The 22241-nt window shown below is 41.1% G+C and overlaps 1 protein-coding gene across 7 annotated transcripts in view; it reads left to right on the top strand.

Moving 5' to 3' along the window:
- frmd4a (FERM domain containing 4A) overlaps nt 1-18864 on the top strand; it is a 288964-nt gene extending 270100 nt beyond the window's left edge. For 6 of the 7 annotated variants that reach the window (XM_060923607.1, XM_060923606.1, XM_060923605.1 and 3 more), the window contains 5 exons: nt 1689-1926; nt 7680-7835; nt 7923-8734; nt 10959-11055; nt 14990-18864. In XM_060923607.1, the coding sequence (XP_060779590.1) occupies nt 1689-1926; nt 7680-7835; nt 7923-8734; nt 10959-11055; nt 14990-15092 (1406 nt within the window). In that variant the 3' untranslated portion in view covers nt 15093-18864. Of the gene's footprint in view, nt 1-1688; nt 1927-7679; nt 7836-7922; nt 8735-10958; nt 13047-14989 lie in introns of those variants that run through there. The other variant, XM_060923609.1, reaches the window with a different exon arrangement.
- The last annotated feature ends 3377 nt before the right edge of the window (nt 18865-22241 follow it).

Below are 22241 nucleotides of genomic sequence, written 5' to 3'. Positions count from 1 at the left end.
GTCCATATGTCAAAGCAACGGCCGTAAACATGATTTGTTGAGACCTGTACGAGACATCGTAGGACGGAAGTAAAACGTACAGCGGAAATCAAAGTGACCAACCCTGTGTCTGAAATCGCTCACTCGTTCACTACTCCCTATACAGGGAATTACTATATAGAGGACTATATAGTGAGCTCATTGGTAAAATGAAAAAAACGCTTTCGGACACTAGTCCGTCAAGCTGGTATTTACGTCATTACTGTCGCACAATTAAAACGTGCCAGATCAGTCGGCTGGTGGGTTTTCAAAATAATAAATACACACATGTATTTTTGTGATAAATCCATATTATACTGAGCGCATTTCCCACATTGATCAATACAAAGTACCTGCATCTTTCAGTTCTTTTAAATCAAGGCTGAATACTTTATTCTTTGCCGCTGCCTTTTATTATATCAAATTTGAGACTTTTAATTAGATTTCTTTCAGCGCAACCGCAATGCATGATGGGATATATTGCTTTGGTTAGTGACCATCGGTTGTACACTACTTTTCATGATGCATTGTGGGATGCTTTGAGTGCACTATACAGGGTGTAAATAATCCTCGCTAAGGTTTCGGACAGCACTACAAAATGGCGTCCCCACTATATAGTGCCCTATGTAGTGAGTAGGGAGCGATTTCTGACACAGGGGTTGTCAAAAGACGCGCGCGCCCTCTTTCGAATGCTGATGTAATCAAGCCGGAAGTTTTGTTTGTTTTGATAGCAATCAGGAAAGTTTGAAAAAAGTAGGCAGTAATCGTCATTTAAACTCGTTTTTGTGCAATACTTCGTTTGGAAAACAGTTTTCAAAATGGCGGCACTGACACTTGGCTGACACTTGACGTTTCGAAGTCTCACACAAGTCTCGTGAAGCTCATGCGGATAAGCGACGCCTGCCTTGGACCAAACGAACTAAATTCAACATGGCTAAAAACCGAATAGGTCGATAAGTATCATATTTAATTGCAATTAGTTGCCAATATGAGTCACGATATAAGGTTACTAAAACCGAAAACGCAATTGAATAGCACATTACGTAATTAAGAAATAAAGCAAGTTTAAAAAGGACTTCAGTTCCCCTTTAATGAGCCTATACAGCCTAAGACAAAGTGAGCATTAGCAGTCGTACACCATATAAAAGCTTTCCAAGTCAAAGAAAATTGCAAGCACTCTACGTAAAGGAGGCTGTCCACCAAAAGTTGCTGAGCGGGTTCAGAGCACATCAGTAAGAGAAGGCTAACTCTGAAGAGTTCAACAGCTCAGATGAGAGAAACTGTTCAAGACATGTTGGAAACGTGGAAGAGTTCTCTGGTATGATGAGACCAACATTAAACTTTCTGTCTTTAACACAACGAACTGCACATCTTCCTGAAATCACTATAACTCGGTGAAGCATGATGGTGGTAGCACCATATTCAGAGTCACCCTTGGCCTCTTGGATGCTTTTCTGATTAATCTCCTCCTTACCCAGTCCCTGACTTTTGAATTAAACCCATTTCAGTTCCAGGTTGTAGAAGGGGGAGTAAATACTTATGCAAGGCACTGTAAAAGTAAAGCATGCCTCGATATCTGTAGCTACAGTTCTGATACTTCTGCACATAAAACCAAAACTACCTTCCAGCACACACCACACATTCTTGTGATGCCTTTTTTTCCCCCCCAGATGATCCCCAGGTAGCAGGGACGCCCACCTTCTCTCCAGTTTCCTCCCCTCATAAAGGCCTTCCTCCTCGGCCTCCGTCGCACAGCAGGCCTCCTCCTCCTCAGTCTCTGGAGGGTCTCAGGCACCTGCACTACCAGCGCAGCGACTACGACAAATCTCCCATCAAACCCCGCATGTGGAGCGAGAGCTCACTCGATGAGCCCTATGAGAGGGTGAAGAAACGCTCCTCCCACTCCAGGTGTGCACCAATCAGATATCTGGAATGGTAGTCACCATTACTACTGGCATGCTAGCACAATAGTATACCATAAATAAATAATATTGGCTGGCTATTTTTGCGTGGTATATCAGATATATTTCATTCAGCTGGCATGATATTGAACAAGTCAAAGACAAGCTCAACATCATGCTAGCTGAATGGATTATACTTATACATTCTCTTCATGTCAGTATAACAGCATTCTCGAAGGCCAACACGAGCTTAACCGCAACTCGGCGCCGTCCGTGCAGCAGTGAAGTTACCTTCCAGCCGGTGTAGCGTTCATCAGTAGTGTTAGCGAATGCTAATAAAGCAGTCAAGCCAGTGCTATAGAGAGCAAGTTGCGCAGGCTAACGACCGAGAAACTAAGATTTCTATCTCCAGACTCTTCTTCCACGCACATTCGCTACAGTATTCACTCATATTTAAGTATTAATTTCCCTATGTAATTTACTTCATTACTTTTAAAATCAGCATTGACAACTACACACAACGGTGCGACCTGGCAGCCTGCTGCTAATCCCTTGCAGAATCCTTTGCCCTGTTGCTTTTTTGATGTGTCTGGTTAAGTTTTGGCTGAGCTCAAGTCCCAGGTCTAATAGTAACGGTTCACCACTGACATACACACAATCTTTTCCAGTTTTTCAATGTCCATTGGTATGTTTTTCTCTTGTAAACATCTAATGAAGTTTTGGTAGCCTTTCAGGTGTTCAACGTGTTTTTCTCTTTCCCAGCGAACAAAGAAATGCTTCTGCACACACACAGCAAAAAACTCTCATTGAACATTCACATCAGCTCCGATGTGTGACGTCATGTTGTCTTGACAGCCATGCGATATCGTAAACCATATTCAACGCTCATTCTCCATTAGGTAGAATGATGTAATACATGTAGGGTAAGCGATATGCTAACAATATTGTATGCTATCGAACCAAATGAATGAAACCCGCTCGAAGGGCGGAGAACACGTTTTTATTCCATCGAAAAAGTGTCCTGTATGTATAATCAGGCCCGCCGACAGGGGGGGACAAACGGGTATGTTGTCCCGGGCCCAGGAATGGGGAGGGCCCAGAACTGGGCTCTCATGAAGTTGCGATTAAATTATTTTATTTCATTTCAAAATGTGTTGATTTGGGGGAGAAATGTGCTATATTTGCATTCAATAAATGATTTGTAGATCGGCGGCACGGTGGTGTAGTGGTTAGTGCTGTCGCCTCACAGCAAGAAGGTCCTGGGTTCGAGCCCCGGGGCCGGCGAGGGCCTTTCTGTGTGGAGTTTGTATGTTGTCCGCGTGGGTTTCCTCCGGGTGCTCCGGTTTCCCCCACAGTCCAAAGACATGCAGGTTAGGTTAACTGGTGACTCTAAATTGAGCGTAGGTGTGAGTGTGAATGGTTGTCTGTGTCTATGTGTCAGCCCTGTGATGACCTGGCGACTTGTCCAGGGTGTACCCCGCCTTTTGCCCGTAGTCAGCTGGGATAGGCTCCAGCTTGCCTGCGACCCTGTAGAACAGGATAAAGCGGCTAGAGATAATGAGATGAGATGAGATTTGTAGATCTTTTGCCTTTATTGTCTTTGAAAAAGGCGTCAAGAACCCCCTACCACCCCTAATGCAAAAATGGTTTGGTCTGACTCTTTGATTAAGGGGAAAAAAACGACATCATTCGATCATAGCGCTTCGACAATCAGCGTGCGTGCCATTTGCCAACATGCACAAGTCAGGAGCACAGAAAAGAAAAGAGAGGAAGAAACCAAGAGACTCAGGGGCTCACTGCATAAATATTTTTAAAAAGATTGGGATGATGCAGCAGGTACTAGCAAAGGCAGTGGGGCAGCTGAGCCAGGTAAGACACAGCCAACTTTTTCCAGCCCCGTAAAGTAACCCCAACCAAGGCACGCGCGGCACGCAATTCATGTTACAAACGAGGGGAGAGCAAGTCACACTGAACACCATATCAAACGCACAGGGCATTGAATCATTTCATAACCACAACGGCTTAATAACATTGTGTTCCATATATCTGATTGAAGCTAAGAATATTCACATTAGCCCGCAATCATATCCCGCTGTTTCTCGAGCGGTGTGTTCTTCTCTGCTTTTCACACTGGACAGTACGCACGCACGCACAGTATACTATGTTCGCCCCCAGCCCTGCCCGAAATCCCCTGTCCATCGCTGCTCCTTCAAGAGCACCCCAATCGCGTGATTATAGTAGACTATCCACGAGTTTAGGAATACCTTTTTGAATACCTGTCATTTAAGGGTTGGAGTGAGTACAGACTGGGATAAGAAAGGTGTGTGTGTGTGTGTGTGTGGGTTGGCCCGGGGGGGCCCATTCAGAGCATTTTGTCCCGGGCCCAGCCAAAGCTGTCAGCGGCCCTGTGTATAATAATGCTATATACTGTATATTTTATTTCAAAACAATGCCAAATGATATTGCATAGCTCATATAGAGTGGGTATCCAGCTTCTATAAGTGATGCGGAACGTGAATATTCCTTGCTTTATGTTCATTAAGGACATTTGAAGGACATTTTCAAGTCAAGTCAACTTTATTGTCAAATATGCTATACACTACCGTTCAAAAGTTTGGGGTCACCCAGACAATTTTGTGTTTTTCCATGAAAAGTCACACTTTTATTTACCACCATAAGTTGTAAAATGAATAGAAAATATAGTCAAGACATTTTTCTGGCCATTTTGAGCATTTAATCGACCCCACAAATGTGATGCTCCAGAAACTCAATCTGCTCAAAGGAAGGTCAGTTTTATAGCTTCTCTAAAGAGCTCAACTGTTTTCAGCGGTGCTAACATGATTGTACAAGGGTTTTCTAATCATCCATTAGCCTTCTGAGGCAATGAGCAAACACATTGTACCATTAGAACACTGGAGTGAGAGTTGCTGGAAATGGGCCTCTATACACCTATGGAGATATTGCACCAAAAACCAGACATTTGCAGCTAGAATAGTCATTTACCACATTAGCAATGTATAGAGTGGATTTCTGATTAGTTTAAAGTGATCTTCATTGAAAAGAACAGTGCTTTTCTTTCAAAAATAAGGACATTTCAAAGTGACCCCAAACTTTTGAACGGTAGTGTACATGCTCAACACACAGCACAGATGAAATATCAGTCCTCTCTGACCCACGGTGCAAACAGGCAATGCAATCAATAAAAATAAAAATAGAATAATTGAAAAAACAAACAAACAATATAAACAGTATAAACACTCTAGTCTATGTCTAGTTCATATCTAGAGTGTTAATACTGTTTATATTGTCTGTTTGAGTGTTTAGTCTATGTCTAGTTCTTATCTAGAGTGTTTATACTGTTTATATTGTCTGTTTGAGTGTTTAGTCTGTCTAGTTCTTATCTAGTGTTTATACTGTTTATATTGTCTGTTTGAGTGTTTAGTCTATGTCTAGTTCTTATCTAAACACTCAGACAAACAATATAAACAGTATAAATAAACAGTATAAACACTAGATAAGAACTAGACACAGACTAAACACTCAGACAATATAAACAGTATAAGCACTCTAGATATGAACTAGACATAGACTAAACACTCAAACAGACAATATAAACAGTATAAACACTCTAGATAAGAACTAGACATAGACTAAACACTCAAACAGACAATATAAACAGTAAAAACACTCTAGATAAGAACTAGACATAGACTAAACACTCAAACAGACAATATAAACAGTATAAACACTCTAGATATGAACTAGACATAGACTAAACACTCAGACAATATAAACAGTATAAACACTCTAAATAAGAACTAGACATAAACACTCAGACAAACAATATAAACAGTATAAATAAACAGTATAAACACTAGATAAGAACTAGACACAGACTAAACAGTATAAACACTCTAGATATGAACTAGACATAGACTAAACACTCAAACAGACAATATAAACAGTATAAACACTCTAGATAAGAACTAGACATAGACTAAACACTCAGACAAACAATATAAACAGTATAAATAAACAGTATAAACACTAGATAAGAACTAGACACAGACTAAACACTCAGACAATATAAACAGTATAAGCACTCTAGATATGAACTAGACATAGACTAAACACTCAAACAGACAATATAAACAGTATAAACACTCTAGATAAGAACTAGACATAGACTAAACACTCAAACAGACAATATAAACAGTAAAAACACTCTAGATAAGAACTAGACATAGACTAAACACTCAAACAGACAATATAAACAGTATAAACACTCTAGATATGAACTAGACATAGACTAAACACTCAGACAATATAAACAGTATAAACACTCTAAATAAGAACTAGACATAAACACTCAGACAAACAATATAAACAGTATAAATAAACAGTATAAACACTAGATAAGAACTAGACACAGACTAAACACTCAAACAGACAATATAAACAGTATAAACACTCTAGATAAGAACTAGACATAGACTAAACACTCACAGACAATATAAACAGTATAAACACTCTAGATATGAACTAGACATAGACTAAACACTCAAACAGACAATATAAACAGTATAAACACTCTAGATAAGAACTAGACATAGACTAAACACTCAGACAAACAATATAAACAGTATAAATAAACAGTATAAACACTAGATAAGAACTAGACACAGACTAAACACTCAGACAATATAAACAGTATAAGCACTCTAGATATGAACTAGACATAGACTAAACACTCAAACAGACAATATAAACAGTAGAAACACTCTAGATAAGAACTAGCCATAGACTAAACACTCAAACAGACAATATAAACAGTATAAACACTCTAGATAAGAACTAGACATAGACTAAACACTCAAACAGACAATATAAACAGTATAAACACTCTAGATATGAACTAGACATAGACTAAACACTCAGACAATATAAACAGTATAAACACTCTAGATAAGAACTAGACATAAACACTCAGACAAACAATATAAACAGTATAAATAAACAGTATAAACACTAGATAAGAACTAGACACAGACTAAACACTCAAACAGACAATATAAACAGTATAAACACTCTAGATAAGAACTAGACATAGACTAAACACTCACAGACAATATAAACAGTATAAACACTCTAGATATGAACTAGACATAGACTAAACACTCAAACAGACAATATAAACAGTATAAACACTCTAGATAAGAACTAGACATAGACTAAACACTCAGACAAACAATATAAACAGTATAAATAAACAGTATAAACACTAGATAAGAACTAGACACAGACTAAACACTCAAACAGACAATATAAACAGTATAAACACTCTAGATAAGAACTAGACGTAGACTAAACACTCATATATACATACATACTGAACCAAAATGATTCATTATAAACACATTCGGTATCATTGAGCACTCGAGTAATATGCTGAACTAATGTTCGCTTCTTCTTACAGTCTTCGCAGTGTCCTTGTTGTTATGGTAACACTGGCACTAAATCTCGGTTCTTATGTATTCGTGAGGTTCAGATTATGTGGACAAGAAACCTGTAAATGCAGATTGCGGAGTTTTGAGTAAATATGAAGTTTATTTGGAATCTGAGTGAATTCATTTGCATTGATGGAAATCTTTGGGGACGAGCAAATGATTAAAAAATTGTTGGGTAGTGGGTCGGAATTTTGATGAATTTCCAGGTATCCTGCGTGTTTTTCTCATTCTCTCATGCTCTGTATGTGTGTAGCAGTCACAGGCGGTTCCCCAGCACAGGCAGCTGTGAGACTGGAGGTAGTAACTCTTTGCAGAACAGCCCAGTGCGCACGCTGCCTCATTGGAACAGCCAATCCAGCATGCCCTCTACTCCTGACCTGAGGACCAGGAGCTACGTCCATTCAGCCAGGTATACACACACACACTCACTCACTCACACACACATGTATTTGACACGGTTGGTGATCTTACTAAGCTTTGAACCTCTTTCTCTCAGCCTGTCTCAGCCTTTCCGTGGGCGGAGCTCCAGCCTGGAGTCTCAGGGGAAGTTGCTGAGCCTAGAGGCAGGACCAGAGGCGGAGCTTAGCCCAGACCTCTTCCTGTCAGGGCCACAGCGTGCAGGAAGCAGTGGCTCGGTAGTGCCAGATGACTGCTCATCGTGCACCAGCCACTCGAGCTCCGAGCACTGCTGCCCACCGGCAGGCACCAACCCCAACTACCGCACCCTAGCTGAGGACTCGCCTTCTAGAGCACGCCAACGTCAGCGCCAGCGCCACAAATCCGCCGGCCACCTGGGCACCTCTAGTTCGGGCAGCATGCCTAACCTGGCTGCACGTAATGGTGGGACTCCTGGAACAGCCCACCAGGGCGTTTACCTGAACAGCCAGAGCCAGCCATCATCACAGTACCGCATTAAGGAGTATCCGCTGTACCCGGCAGGCAGCAGCCCGGGCGCCGTGGTGGTCCGCAGCCTGGAGAGTGACCAGGAAGGCCACTACAGCGTCAAAGCACAGTTTAAGACGTCCAACTCGTACACAGCCGGAGGCCTCTACAAGGAGGGCTGGGGGTCAGCAGGGGAGGATGGTGAGGGCAGCAGTGCCAGTGGCAGTGCCAGGCTCACACCGTCTAGGTCTCAGATAGTGAGGACTCCGTCTGTAGGGAGGGAGGGAGGAGGGAACAGAGTGGCCGTGTCTGAGGAGCTAAGGTGCTGGTACCAGCGTTCGTCCGGATCGCTCAAAGAGCATGCACGTCTCACGCACACCAGTTCGAACACAGGGAGAGTTGGCACACTCGCTAAGGGCTCACCGGGTAAGACATTTCTCTGTAGAGCTATATATAGTCTTCATATGGCATGATGTCTTAGGGTTATTCCATATTATGGCTGTCACATCACTTCAAAACCGTATTTGAATTCAACCATTTAGTAGTCAGTATTAATCAGCCTGTAGCTTTAATAATCTGTGCATTTATTTTCTATAAACCATAAATGATGTCACCATTAATAAGTTAATCATACTTTAATCGTGTACTTTAATGGTTCAGATGAATGTTTTAATTGTCTTGTTTTATCCAATTTATTTTTTTAGCACTGATATTTAGCTAGATTTAGCCTCCAACACACCAAATGCCTTTTTTATTCAAATGTCCACTTGATGATTGTTAAATATTCAGTGTAATATTGCAGATAGGACATGTATTCTCTTTGGTTCGTTTAGATCTAATTTGAAAAATCTTTATAAAATGGGGAATCAAATATAAGCCTTAAATTGCACACACTCATTCAGCCCCATGTTGTAAGTCTAGCAACAAGGGTCGTTTGGCCAAGAAGTTAAAGAACAGGCCTGTGTTACATGACGAGAAGTAGAATATAGGTCAGCTCGAATAGTTTTTGTTGTTGTTGTTTGGGGTTTGGGGCCTTTTCCCATTTAAATTACATGAATATAAAAATTAGAGTAAGCGTCAATCATCTTTCAGATTGAATTTGAAATTAATTGATGACTGTAACAATGTAACGTAATGCAGAATAATGTAATATAACATAATGCAATGTAACATAACAGTGTAACGTGGTGCAACAACATAATGTAACGTAACAATGTAACATGATATGATGTAATATCACATAACCTAACATAACAGCCTAATTTAATGGAATGTAACATGACATAAGATAATGTAATGTAACATAACATAGTGTAACGTGATGTTACATAATGTGACAGTGTAACAACATAACGTAGCATAACTTAATGTAACCTAACATAATAGTGTAATGTAATGGAACGTAACATAACATTATGTAACGTAATGTTACATAATGTAACAGTGTAACAACATAACATAGCCTAGCATAATGTAACCTAACATAATAGTGGAATGGAATGGAATGGAATGTAACATAACATAAGATAATGTAACATAATGCAATGTAACATGACATAGTGTAACGTAATGTTACATAATGTAACTGTGTAACAACACAATGTAGCATCACATAATATAACATAGCATAACATAACGTAGCATAACATAATGTATCTTAACATAACCTAACAGTGTAACGTAATGGAACGTAGCATAAACGTAACATAAGATAATGTAACATAATGCTGAATAATGTAATGTAACAACATAGTGTAACATAATGTAACAGTGCAACAACACATTGTAACATAATGTAATATAACATAATGTAACTTAACGTAACTTAACAGCGTAACATAATGGAATGTAACATTAACGTACCATAAGATAATGTGACATAATGCAGAATAATGTAATGTAACAACATAGTGTAACGTTATTTAACATAATGTAACAGTGCAGCAACATAATGTAACATGATGTAATACAACAATGTAACTTAACGTAACCTAACAGCATAACGTAATGGAACGTAAATTATAATATGATAACATAACATAATGCAGAATAATGTAATGTAACATAACACAGTGTAACATTTTGTAACATAGTAACAGTGCAGCATAATGTCACATGATGTAATATAGCATAATGTAACGTAATGTAACCTAACATAACAGCATAACGTAATGGAACATAACATATGATAACGTAACATAACATAATATAAAAGATGTTTTGACCACCTTACACATCTTTTTCTGTTTCACTCACACACTTCATGTTGTATGCAGAACAGCTTAATTAATGCCTCCTCGTCAGTATGTGGAACTTGACAATAGTGTTTATTAAGTTTAGCTAAATGCATTCCTCTGCGTGAGGGAGTGAGATGCTCTCAGGGTGGTCTGCACTCTGTGCGTCTGTGTGTGTTGGGGGGATAATGGATTACCCTCTGGCTGACTGAAACACTCCGGGATTTAAACCCATGATCTGTCATTCGGGAGTGTCGGTGTCAGAGGCTCACTTTGTTCCTGTTATATCTGTTATAGCTCACTCCAAAACTGAGAGTGCATTACTGTGTATTTCTGTGAGTGCACAAGTATGTAGTAACTCTGTGTGTGTGTGTGTGTGTGTGTGTGTGTGTGTGTGTGTGTGTGTGTGTGTGTAGCCGCCTCTCCACACAGCCAGAGAAGTGGAACTCCATGTAGTGAGTTAGCAGCAACACCACCCTGCAGTCCCCAGCACATCCTCAACTGGCAGAGCGGGTAAGAGGGAGAATCAGGTTTTGGATCAAATGATAAATTATTAACGTAAAGGTCATGCTGATGTTCTTGCTGGGTTTATTTTTCATCTAAGTGGAACATCTAGATGTCATCTTTATGACCGACTGCTAAAATCTATACTCAATAAGCGGCAGTGATAAAACTGTAGTGAGCCGTCATCATATCAGTTCTAAAAAACCGACAGCAGTTTACCTAACAATCACGCCACATTTGGTTCCAGTAGACCTTCAGATAACAGCTGGTACAGTTGGAAACCCAGCATGAGTTCAGTGATGCACTTCTACCAGGTACAGGTTAAGTCTTGTCAAAAACTTGTTAGGAACATGTTCTGGGTCCCAAAATCCAATAGTGATTTATTCAATTCCTAAACTGTGATTAGGCAGTCAGTGTGAAATAGCAGGGCATGTGTACAATACTGTAATAGTGGATTTAGGTCTAATAACAGTGGCTTTGAATGTAATAACAGTGGCTGAAGGTGTAATAACATTGGCTGTAGGTGTAGTAAAAGTGGCTTTAGGTGTAATAAGTGGCTTTAGGTATAATAACTGGCTGTAGGTGTAATAACATTGGCTTTAAGTATAATAGCAGAGGCTGTAGGTGTAGTAACAGTGCCTGTAGGTGTAATGACATTGGCTTTAAGTATAATAGCAGGGGCTGTACTGTAGGTGTAATAACAGTGGCTGTAGGTGTAGTAACAGTGGCTGTAGGTGTAATAACAGTGCCTGCAGGTGTAATAACATTGGCTTTAAGTATAATAGCAGGGGCTGTACTGTAGGTGTAATAACAGTGGCTTTAGGTGTAATAACAGTGGCTGTAGCTGTAGTAACAGTGGCTGTAGCTGTAGTAACAGTGGCTGTAGCTGTAATAACAGTGGCTGTAGCTGTAGTAACAGTGGCTGTAGCTGTAATAACAGTGGCTGTAGCTGTAATAACAGTGGCTGTAGCTGTAATAATGGTGGCTGTAGCTGTAATAGCAGTGTAGGTGTAATAACAGTGGCTGTAGGTGTAGTAACAGTGGCTGTAGGTCTAATAACAGTGTATTTAGGTGTAGTAACAGTGGCTGTAGGTGTAGTAACAGTGGCTGTAGGTCTAATAATAGTGTATTTAGGTGTAATAACACTGGCTGTAGCTGTAATAACAGTGGCTGTAGCTGTAATAACAGTGGCTGTAGGTCTAATAACAGTGTATTTAGGTGTAGTAACAGTGGCTGTAGCTGTAATAACAGTGGCTGTAGGTGTAGTAACAGTGGCTGTAGGTGTAATAACAGTGGCTGTAGGTGTAATAACAGTGTATTTAGGTGTAGTAACAGTGGCTGTAGGTGTAATAACAGTGTATTTAGGTGTAGTAACAGTGGCTGTAGGTGTAATAAGTGTATTTAGGTGTAGTAACAGTGGCTGTAGCTGTAATAACAGTGTATTTAGGTGTAGTAACAGTGGCTGTAGCTGTAATAACAATGTATTTAGGTGTAGTAACAGTGGCTGTAGGTGTAATAACAGTGGCTGAAGGTGTAATAGCAGTGGCTGTAGGTGTAATAACAGTGGCTGTAGGTGTAATAACAGTGGCTGAAGGTGTAGTAACAGTGGCTGTAGGTGTAATAACAGTGGCTGTAGGTGTAATAACAGTGGCTGAAGGTGTAGTAACAGTGGCTGTAGGTGTAATAACAGTGGCTGAAGGTGTAGTAACAGTGGCTGTAGCTGTAATAACAGTGGCTGTAGCTGTAATAACAGTGGCTGTAGCTGTAATAACAGTGGCTGAAGGTGTAGTAAGTGGCTGTAGGTGTAGTAACAGTGGCTGTAGGTGTAGTAACAGTGGCTGTAAGTGTAATAACAGTGGCTGTAGGTGTAATAACAGTGTATTTAAATGTAGTAATATTTCAGTTATGTGTAATAACAGTGGCTGTAGGTGTAGTAACAGTGGCTGTAGGTGTAGTAAAGACCATGGTGGTAGTTTTAATTACATTTTTGGAGTAATAATGTTGGCGGCACGGTGGTGTAGTGGTTAGCGCTGTCGCCTCACAGCAAGAAGGTCCGGGTTCGAGCCCCGTGGCCGGCGAGGGCCTTTCTGTGTGGAGTTTGCATGTTCTCCCCGTGTCCGCGTGGGTTTCCTCCGGGTGCTCCGGTTTCCCCCACAGTCCAAAGACATGCAGGTTAGGTTAACTGGTGACTCTAAATTGAGCGTAGGTGTGAATGTGAGTGTGAATGGTTGTCTGTGTCTATGTGTCAGCCCTGTGATGACCTGGCGACTTGTCCAGGGTGTACCCTGCCTTTCGCCCGTAGTCAGCTGGGATAGGCTCCAGCTCGCCTGCGACCCTGTAGAACAGGATAAAGCGGCTACAGATAATGAGATGAGATGAGATGAGTAATAATGTTAATGAGATTTTTAAAGATTGTTGTAACGTATTTTTGAAATCGTATATTAGTGTAGATTTGTATTGTATTTTTGAAGTTGTGGATCATTATGGTTTTGCAGGGCTCCCATGGATACCAGCTGTGCTGAATGGGCCACTCTGTTGAAATAAAGTTTATCTATCTATCTAGTAATATGGCTGAGTCTGAACCCAACACTTCTCTACAGCAGAGCATTGTGCTGCACATACAGTCAGGTTGAAAAGTCCACAGACAAGTTTATTTTCACAGGTTATCAAAAATACAGTTGTGTCCACTATATTTATATATTTATTAGTCACGTAAGTGTGACACAATAATGTCTGAAAGAGCTACAAGATGGATTTGTGTTTGTGTTTTTTACACTTACTCAGTCTTTCCCAATTCCTACACACTGGCTCAGTCGACCTGTCTCATCATCTGAGAGGGTGACCCGTGCCACCTCCAAGACATAAAGCAACAGGTTTTTTTTTTTTTTTTTAAAGATGTCGATTTTACGGGTTTGTTTCGTGATCGTTAAATAAGCTCTTGCTCTCAAAAGCGGATTCAGTTGCTCAGACTCCACTGCATGGACTTGTGTCATAATAAAAACAAAGTGTATAACAGCACATCCATGTCTTAACCCTGCTCATCTTAAACACTGCTCTTCTTTCACTTCCTATCTTCAGTCACTGTTCACACAGCTGCTAACCCCTTTCTCTCTCTCTCTCTCTCTCTCTCTCTCTCTTCTTGTATCCTTTCTAACCCACTTCTGCTCGGTTTGGTCTGGGTGTGTGTTCCTGTGTGTGTTTGGTGTTTCCTTCGGGGCAGTGATACAGCTGAAAGCTCTCCTACTGAGGACCGCTCTCCCTCTCACCAAAGCACTGAGCAGTAGAGAGGTACTCTTACTTTCCTCCTCCGTCTCCACCTCTCCATTTTTCTCTTCTCCTTTCTGCACGTTGACTCGGCCTCTTTTGCACGGTTACCTTTCATGATTCTTGCCTACGGATCGTATGCTGATGAGATATTAACCACATGAATTCGCTCATGTAGTGGAATGCATCTTCCATGAGCTGGAGTAACATGCATCTCAGCTAATTAGACCTGGCCACCACTCACTGTTTCCTTCCTCATTTCTTGTCGTTTCATGCAAAAGATGGTGGTCGCATCTTTTTTTAATTTCCTTAAGGACGCCACATTGACATTCATGGACCATATAAGCTATGATGTAATATACTGGGAAGAGGTTTGGTGGTGAAATGTGGCTTGTATAGATGACTGGAAAGATGCATACTTATACTTCTGGCTGGTTGTTTAAGCGCTTGGATGAAAATTCGTTCTGAATGTCTTAGCTGCATTTTTTTTTTCTTGCATTTTATATCTAGATAATCCCGATCTGGATATAATGCCGATACTCAGGACGCATGAAATGACCTTGTGCTCTCTATGACTTTTATTGTGTCTTGAGATTTAACAGTATTTATATAGCATTGTTTTGGCATGATAAAGGAATGACCGTAATATGACTGTGTGTGTGTGTATGCTTGTTCACAGATCTTTCAGCGACAGCTGTTTCCTGAGCAGTCCCCTGTGCTCTGAGCTCGCCGACGTGCAGTGGTATGGACACGAGAAGGCCAAGCCAGGAACTCTGGTCTAAACCCGTCCCTCCATCCCTCTCCTGCTTCATCCCTTTCTTCCCGGAACAGTGTTCTCTGGGCAGATCTGTCCACAGGCTGGACCTCAACACATATATTATAGACATACTGACGGCTGGAGCCAGTACCCTTTCACCTTCTCTCTGTCTCTGTGCATATCCAGCAGTACAGTGGCTCTGGACTTTGGGATCATGGCGGTCGGACCAAACTTTGACCTTGCTGACCCTCCCACTGCGTATCGTATGAACTCTGAACTGTGACCCAGTTAGCTGCCAGCGAGTTGCTCCGTATGCACAAAACCCTTCATCCAATCCCATCGCTGGAGTGATACACCAGGGGTGTGGCCTCTCTCTCTTTTGGAGATGTGTTTGTATGCGTGCGTGCGCGCGCGCGCGTGTGTGTGTGTGTGCGCATTCTAATGAACTGCCCCATGTATGCATACTCAAACGCACACGTCAGTGTGTAATTCGAAGGAGACAGAAGATAAGGAGCACACGCACTCCTGCAGAACGTTGCTGTTGGCCATTTTGTTCTCTAACCTTCATGTGCACTGTTCTGTCGGAGTAACTACAATGAATCATACGACCCAGTCCACCGAGTGAACCATGAAGCCTGTTTCCCATTTTATAATGTTCTGTAAAAATATGTGCGTAAATAAGTGAGACCACAAGACCGCAAGATGACAAAAACACCCTCTTGGATGTGAATCATTCAATAAAAGCAGCATTATTGACATTTCTCATTTAAAAAATAGTCCTGTTAGGGATTAAACGATTTTCCAACACTTCCCAAAAGTGAGTGATGACGGAAACATGGTACTCACCGGAAACAAGCTCACTACAAAGCACTGCAATGACAACTGAATCCAGGGAATTGGACCAGTCCTGAAAATCTTTACACCACTTCGAAAGATATAGTTATAATAAATTATACATGAACATATGACAGTTGTTCATCTTGGCTGGCGTTGAGTGGTCTAGCAGATATATTCCATTCAGCTATCATGCTAGCTGAATGGAATATATCTGATATACCATGAAAAAAAGTCAGCCAATATTATTATTATTATTATACATACGCATTCTTTTCAGGTGTTCAATGTGTCTGTCTTTCAAAATTCTCTCAAAATCTTCCGTATTTAAAGGGGAACTGAAGGCAAACTTTTTAAGATCAAAATTCTATTTCTCTCATTTTATTAAATATAGGAATGCGTTTTTGATCGCTATTTTGTCGCTGCTACAGCAAGTTATGAGTGTTTGAAATACGCTCTGTAATATATCAGTCCATATGTCGAAGCAATGGGCGTAAACGAGATTCGCTGAGACTTGTGCGAGACATCGTAGGACGGAAGTAAAACGTACAGCGCAAATCAAAGTGACCGACGTCTGCCAACGTTGTCAAAAGACGCGCGCGCCCTCTTTCGAATGCTGATGTAATCAAGCCGGAAGTTTTGTTTGTTTTGATAGCGATCAGGAAAGTTTGAAAAAAGTAAGCAGTAATCGTCATTTAAACTCGTTTTTGTGCAATACTTCGTTTGGAAAACAGTTTTCAAAGTGGTGGCGCTGACACTTGACGTTTCGAAGTCTCGCACAAGTCTCGTGAAGATCGCGCGGATAAGCGACGCCTGCCAAACGAACTAAATTCAGCATGGCTAAAAACCGAATAGGCCGATAAGTCTCATCTCATCTCATTATCTGTAGCCGCTTTATCCTTCTACAGGGTCGCAGGCAAGCTGGAGCCTATCCCAGCTGACTACGGGCGAAAGGCGGGGTACACCCTGGACAAGTCGCCAGGTCATCACAGGGCTGACACATAGACACAGACAACCATTCACACTCACACCTACGGTCAATTTAGAGTCACCAGTTAACCTAACCTGCATGTCTTTGGACTGTGGGGGAAACCGGAGTACCCGGAGGAAACCCACGCGGACACGGGGAGAACATGCAAACTCCACACAGAAAGGCCCTCGCCGGCCCCGGGGCTCGAACCCAGGACCTTCTTGCTGTGAGGCGACAGCGCTAACCACTACACCACCGTGCCGCCTAGGCCGATAAGTATAATATTTAATTACAATTAGTTGCCAATACGAGTCATGATATAAGGTTACTAAAACCGAAAACGTAATTGAAGAACACGTTAATTAAGAAATAAAGCAAGTTTAAAAATGACTTCAGTTCTCCTTTAATGAATCAAACCTGGCAGCCATGTCTGTTTACAAACTGTCACAGTCGCTCGCTAGCGCAGAAGTGTTACATCTCCGACATGTGACGTCATGTTGTCTTGACAACCATGCAATATCGTAACCCATATTCAACGCTCATTCTCCATTGGGTAGAGTGACGTAATACACGTAGGATAAGCGATATGCTAACAATATTGCATGCTATCGAACCAAATGAATGAAACCTGCTAGAAGGGAATAGAACACGTTTTCATTCTATCGAAAAAGTGTCCTGTATGTATAACAATTAATCCAAGGGCATGAATGAAACTCCGTCCTCCAAAGTCCAACAATCAATAAAAAGAGGCATTGTTTCAGGAAACTCCATCTCATTAGTGTTTCAGTAGCATCGAATGAGCAAAACAGGTTAAAACCAGACACTTTTAGCTAACTAGGATATAAATTGTACTCAAAGTGCTAAAGCTCAAAATATTTTGATCACCAATAATAATAATATGAGCTCAGATTGGATCATAACACTCAAACAGGTTAGCATTAACGTAGTGGTTTCACAAACTTGAATAAACATCAGAACCAGAAATATTAATACAAAAACATGTCATTTATTAAAGTAATTACTTATAATGTACCTTTAATACGAGTGGCTTGGTTTGTTGATGTCATGACCATCCAAGAGTGCTGAACAAAGTCTAAGCTTATAGAAATACAGACACAAAGACGAGATGTCCTCTCGTTTGGTTGGTTTTTTATGCTGTCTGATTTAGACTAGAGCTGTTTACTGGGACCAGGACCCCATGGGACGTAAAAAAAAAAAAACAACATGCAAGTGAAAGGTTTTGACTTTCATGTGGGTTAGTTTAAATTAGGCTGCTCGGTAGTTGTATAGCTTGGAATTAAATTATTTGAAAAAATAAATAGAAAGTAGAACTAAAAATACAAACTGAATGAACAGGATTAAAAACAGTCCCGTGAACATCTCGAGTTGAGACCTACTAAGTCGAGACCAAGCTTATGAACTAAGGTTGTAGAACTTTTTGAGAGGACGCCAGAACATCCAGAACAGGCCACGCCTACTTTGGGTTTCTAAATATCTGAAAAATCTGAATAAGCACTAAACAAATTACAGATACAAATGGTGGCATTGTGTTCCATCAGAAACATGATCTGTTGGTGGAAGCCATGGCCTAATGGTTAGAGAAGCAGCTTTGGGACCTAAAGGTCACTGGTTTGATTCCCTGAACCTGCAGGAACGGCTGAAGTGCCCTTGAGCAAGACATCTAACCCCCAAATGCTCCCCAGGGTACGTTGTATGTTGCTCTGGATAACAGCGTCTGCTAAATGCTTGGAATGTAATGAACATGATCAATAATATAAAAGAGACTATTCATCTCATCTCATTATCTCTAGCCGCTTTATCCTGTTCTACAGGGTCGCAGGCAAGCTGGAGCCTATCCCAGCTGACTACGGGCGAAAGGCGGGGTACACCCTGGACAAGTTGCCAGGTCATCACAGGGCTGACACATAGACACAGACAACCATTCACACTCACATTCACACCTACGGTCAATTTAGAGTCACCAGTTAACCTAACCTGCATGTCTTTGGACTGTGGGGGAAACCGGAGCACCCGGAGGAAACCCACGCGGACACGGGGAGAACATGCAAACTCCGCACAGAAAGGCCCTCGCCGGCCACGGGGCTCGAACCCGGACCTTCTTGCTGTGAGGCAACAGCGCTAACCACTACACCACCGTGCCGCCCTAAAAGAGACTATTGTGGCTTTAAAATCATTTCCGCTGATCCTGATAGGGCTGTGGAATGTCATTCTGGCAAAGTGATAAACTGATCAAGCCCTAAAAGAAAACTGAAGCAGAAACGTGTTGCGTTTGTGTGTGTTGTCATTGCAGGGCTGCGTGTTGACTTGTAAAGACTCACCAGTTGGCGTCAGTCTCAATCGTTATTGCAAAGCGTGATGAGTTTGAGGATTGTGGTCTCCTTGTATTTGTCTTTTTTTTTCATTTATCTGCATTTCATTTAGAAGTTCTGTCAGTTATCATACAATAGCTGTAAAGTTTCCCAAAAGCCATGTGGTGCCATATTTGATCTGCTGTTTTAGGGGAAACTCCTCCCAGAACGCTCGCTGTGTGTTAGTTTAACCTTCTCAGACGCTGAATGCTGAAGTACTGTATGTGCCACTGACTCTGTCGCTCTCTCTCTCTCTCTCTCTCGGGCAGCTCCACCAGCCTGCTAGCCGCCATGGTGCTCTGAGCCTCTACTGTACTGTACACCGATAAATTACAAATCCCGTAAGCCCTCTGCTCTGAGCCCACAAAACAAATAATCCTCATACCTGGCATCTTCAACATAGGGACCTTATTTTTTACAGTTTCCTTTCTGACGTACTGAGTTTTTCTGGACTGCATGCAGTTAACACCAGACTGTTCGTACTCTGGTCAGTGACTGGGTGAAACTATAAGAGCACAACGTAAAGGGGCACACATCATACACAAGACAGACACTCACCAACAAACTTTCTCTTTAATTGATCTTACCTCTGTGCCATTTCCAGACACAGCCTCAGCATTCCAGTATACGAGCAGAATACACACCTCGGTCCTGAAAGCGGAGAAACCTCCACGCTCACCGTAGGCTCTCGGACAGAGAGGGAAAAAAGAAAACGCGTGGTGTTTTTTGTTCTTCTAAGCAGCGAGATTTTAACATGAAACGATGGTGCTCTTCTTCTCAATCTGTCTCATGTGACGAGGAAACACGGCAAGCCATACAATAACGACCACGTCTATATACTACACATTCCACATGCTACGACATCACACACACTCGGAAATGGACCCTCTGCAGCAAAGGAGTTAGAGATATCTAAAAGCACACCCTGTTTTTTTTTTTTAAAGTATACATATTTCCATTACTATAGTGTAAGTGCATTATGTGCCACCAGACCCTTCGTAAACAGTCCACACCAAACACCCTGCAATGTGAAATCAATTGTTGTTTGTATGTTAATTTTAGGGATGCAAATTCAGCCTCTTACCCAGAATAGTGTAATGCTGCCTCTTTTCCAGGCCTGAATGGTGGCCCATAAGGGCAAAACGTGTAAACAAATAAAAAAATGTAACAGCAAATCAGAAAACACATCAACAGAAGTAAAAAATGTCATGACAAATGAGACTATATAGATGTCACAGTGATTTGCGCTAGCTCTTTCAAACTGGGATGTCTGGTCACCGTACCCTACAGATCCGGAACGGTAAGAGATACAGAATGATGCTTAGTGAGGAAAAGTTGCGCCCTGCCGCCCTGAACAAAATAAAAAAGACTGATTGAAAAAATCATGAAAAGTGACAGAGTTATAAGTGATTGAAAAAAAAATCCTGTTTTTTTTTTTTAATGGATCATTCCAGATCAGTGATCCAGATCAGCACCAAAAGTCATAGCAACGTAATTCAGCCCAGACGTATTCTTCATGTGGAATTTGGTGATGATCAGTTGAAAACTGAAGGAGAAATAGCATCCTAAAAACATTACGAGAAGAAAGTAGAAAGATCCTGAGAGTAATGAGAGTAACGATTTGCACCAGCGCTGCTCGCACAAATTAAAACTGAAACAAAACTAAAAATATGACAGCAAATCAGAAACAAGACTAAAAACGCTACAGCGAACTCAGAAACCGTATCGACAAAACTAAAACATAAAAACAAATCAGAAATGAAACTAAAATCAGAACTACAGTCGCGACGGCAAACCAGAAACAAGACTAAAGACGCAACAGGAAACAGAAATCAGAAAACGCGACAGAAAAACTAAAAACAACAGTAAAATCACATCAGCATGAACACAAACTGCAAAGGGGCGGTGCTTCACATGCTCGTTTCTGATTGGACACGGCCTGTGATTATCAAAAAGAAAACCAATTGCACTTTTTCAGTCTGTTAGCTCGTTAGCCTAGCATCAGTAATTGAATGCGAACTTTGTTATTATCGTGAGGAGTTCAGTTCTCCTGAGTAAGCCGTTTCATACGAAAGCCTTTGATTCAAAAACATCAACAGGAACAAAAGCATGAGTAGATTAATTTCATATTTCCTCGAACTGTAAACATCTTCCAACGCTCAGTTTTCGACCATCAGTAGGACTGACGGATGCTGTAGCCAATCAGCAACAAGTCGGTCATGTGTTTTAAGGACCTCTGTTTCTGGTTAAGGTGTTTTCTGATTTGCTAATGCAGTTTTTGTTGGGTTTTTTTTTTGTCTTTTCTGATTTGTTTTTGCATTTTTGGTTTGTTCATGTGCGTCTTGTACATCCAGGTCATCGTAGGCTTGAGTTCAAACTCAAACCCAAACGACGGTTCAGAGGCAAATTCAGGTGTCTGGCGTTAAAACGAACCCGTAGAAACAGAGCTGAAGACATCCGTAACCGTCTCCTTCCCACAGTGCTGTGATTCAGGCCTCATGCGTATCTCCACTGAGGAAACGTCGATTCTCTCCTCGTGCCCTTCTTCCTACCTGTATTTAATAACAAGCCTAAACCTTTTATACAAAAGAATAAACTAACACATTTATCAACCTATATGGAAAAGGACTATGGAAACCTACCTGTCTGGGTTATTTTACAAGAAGTAGAAGAAGAAAAAAAAAACTGAAGAAATGTTCAGATGTTTTAATATTTTTTTTAATCAAACAGTATTTGTTTTATTTCCATTTTTCTTTTTCAATATGTCAGGACAAAGTAACCCTTTCAGGTGCTACAGGATGACCAGTTACTGCGTTGTTTCCTAGCTGTAGACTTTTCCTAACCGTTGTCAATAGTTTTAATACGAGTCGTGCGAAAATGAAGGATGTTAGTTACTAAACCGTGTCGCTCACTCCCTCATTCCTGACAATAGAGCATGTTTTCCTCACTTTATGGAGTTCAAATCAAAAATAACCGCACATGTTATAACGGTGTTGTAGAA

The sequence above is a fragment of the Neoarius graeffei genome, chromosome 6 (assembly GCF_027579695.1).
Source record: "Neoarius graeffei isolate fNeoGra1 chromosome 6, fNeoGra1.pri, whole genome shotgun sequence".
Classification (NCBI taxonomy): Eukaryota; Metazoa; Chordata; class Actinopteri; order Siluriformes; family Ariidae; genus Neoarius; species Neoarius graeffei.
The sequence above is the reverse complement of the archived record's forward strand: the minus strand, read 5'-3'. Positions and strand labels throughout refer to the sequence as shown.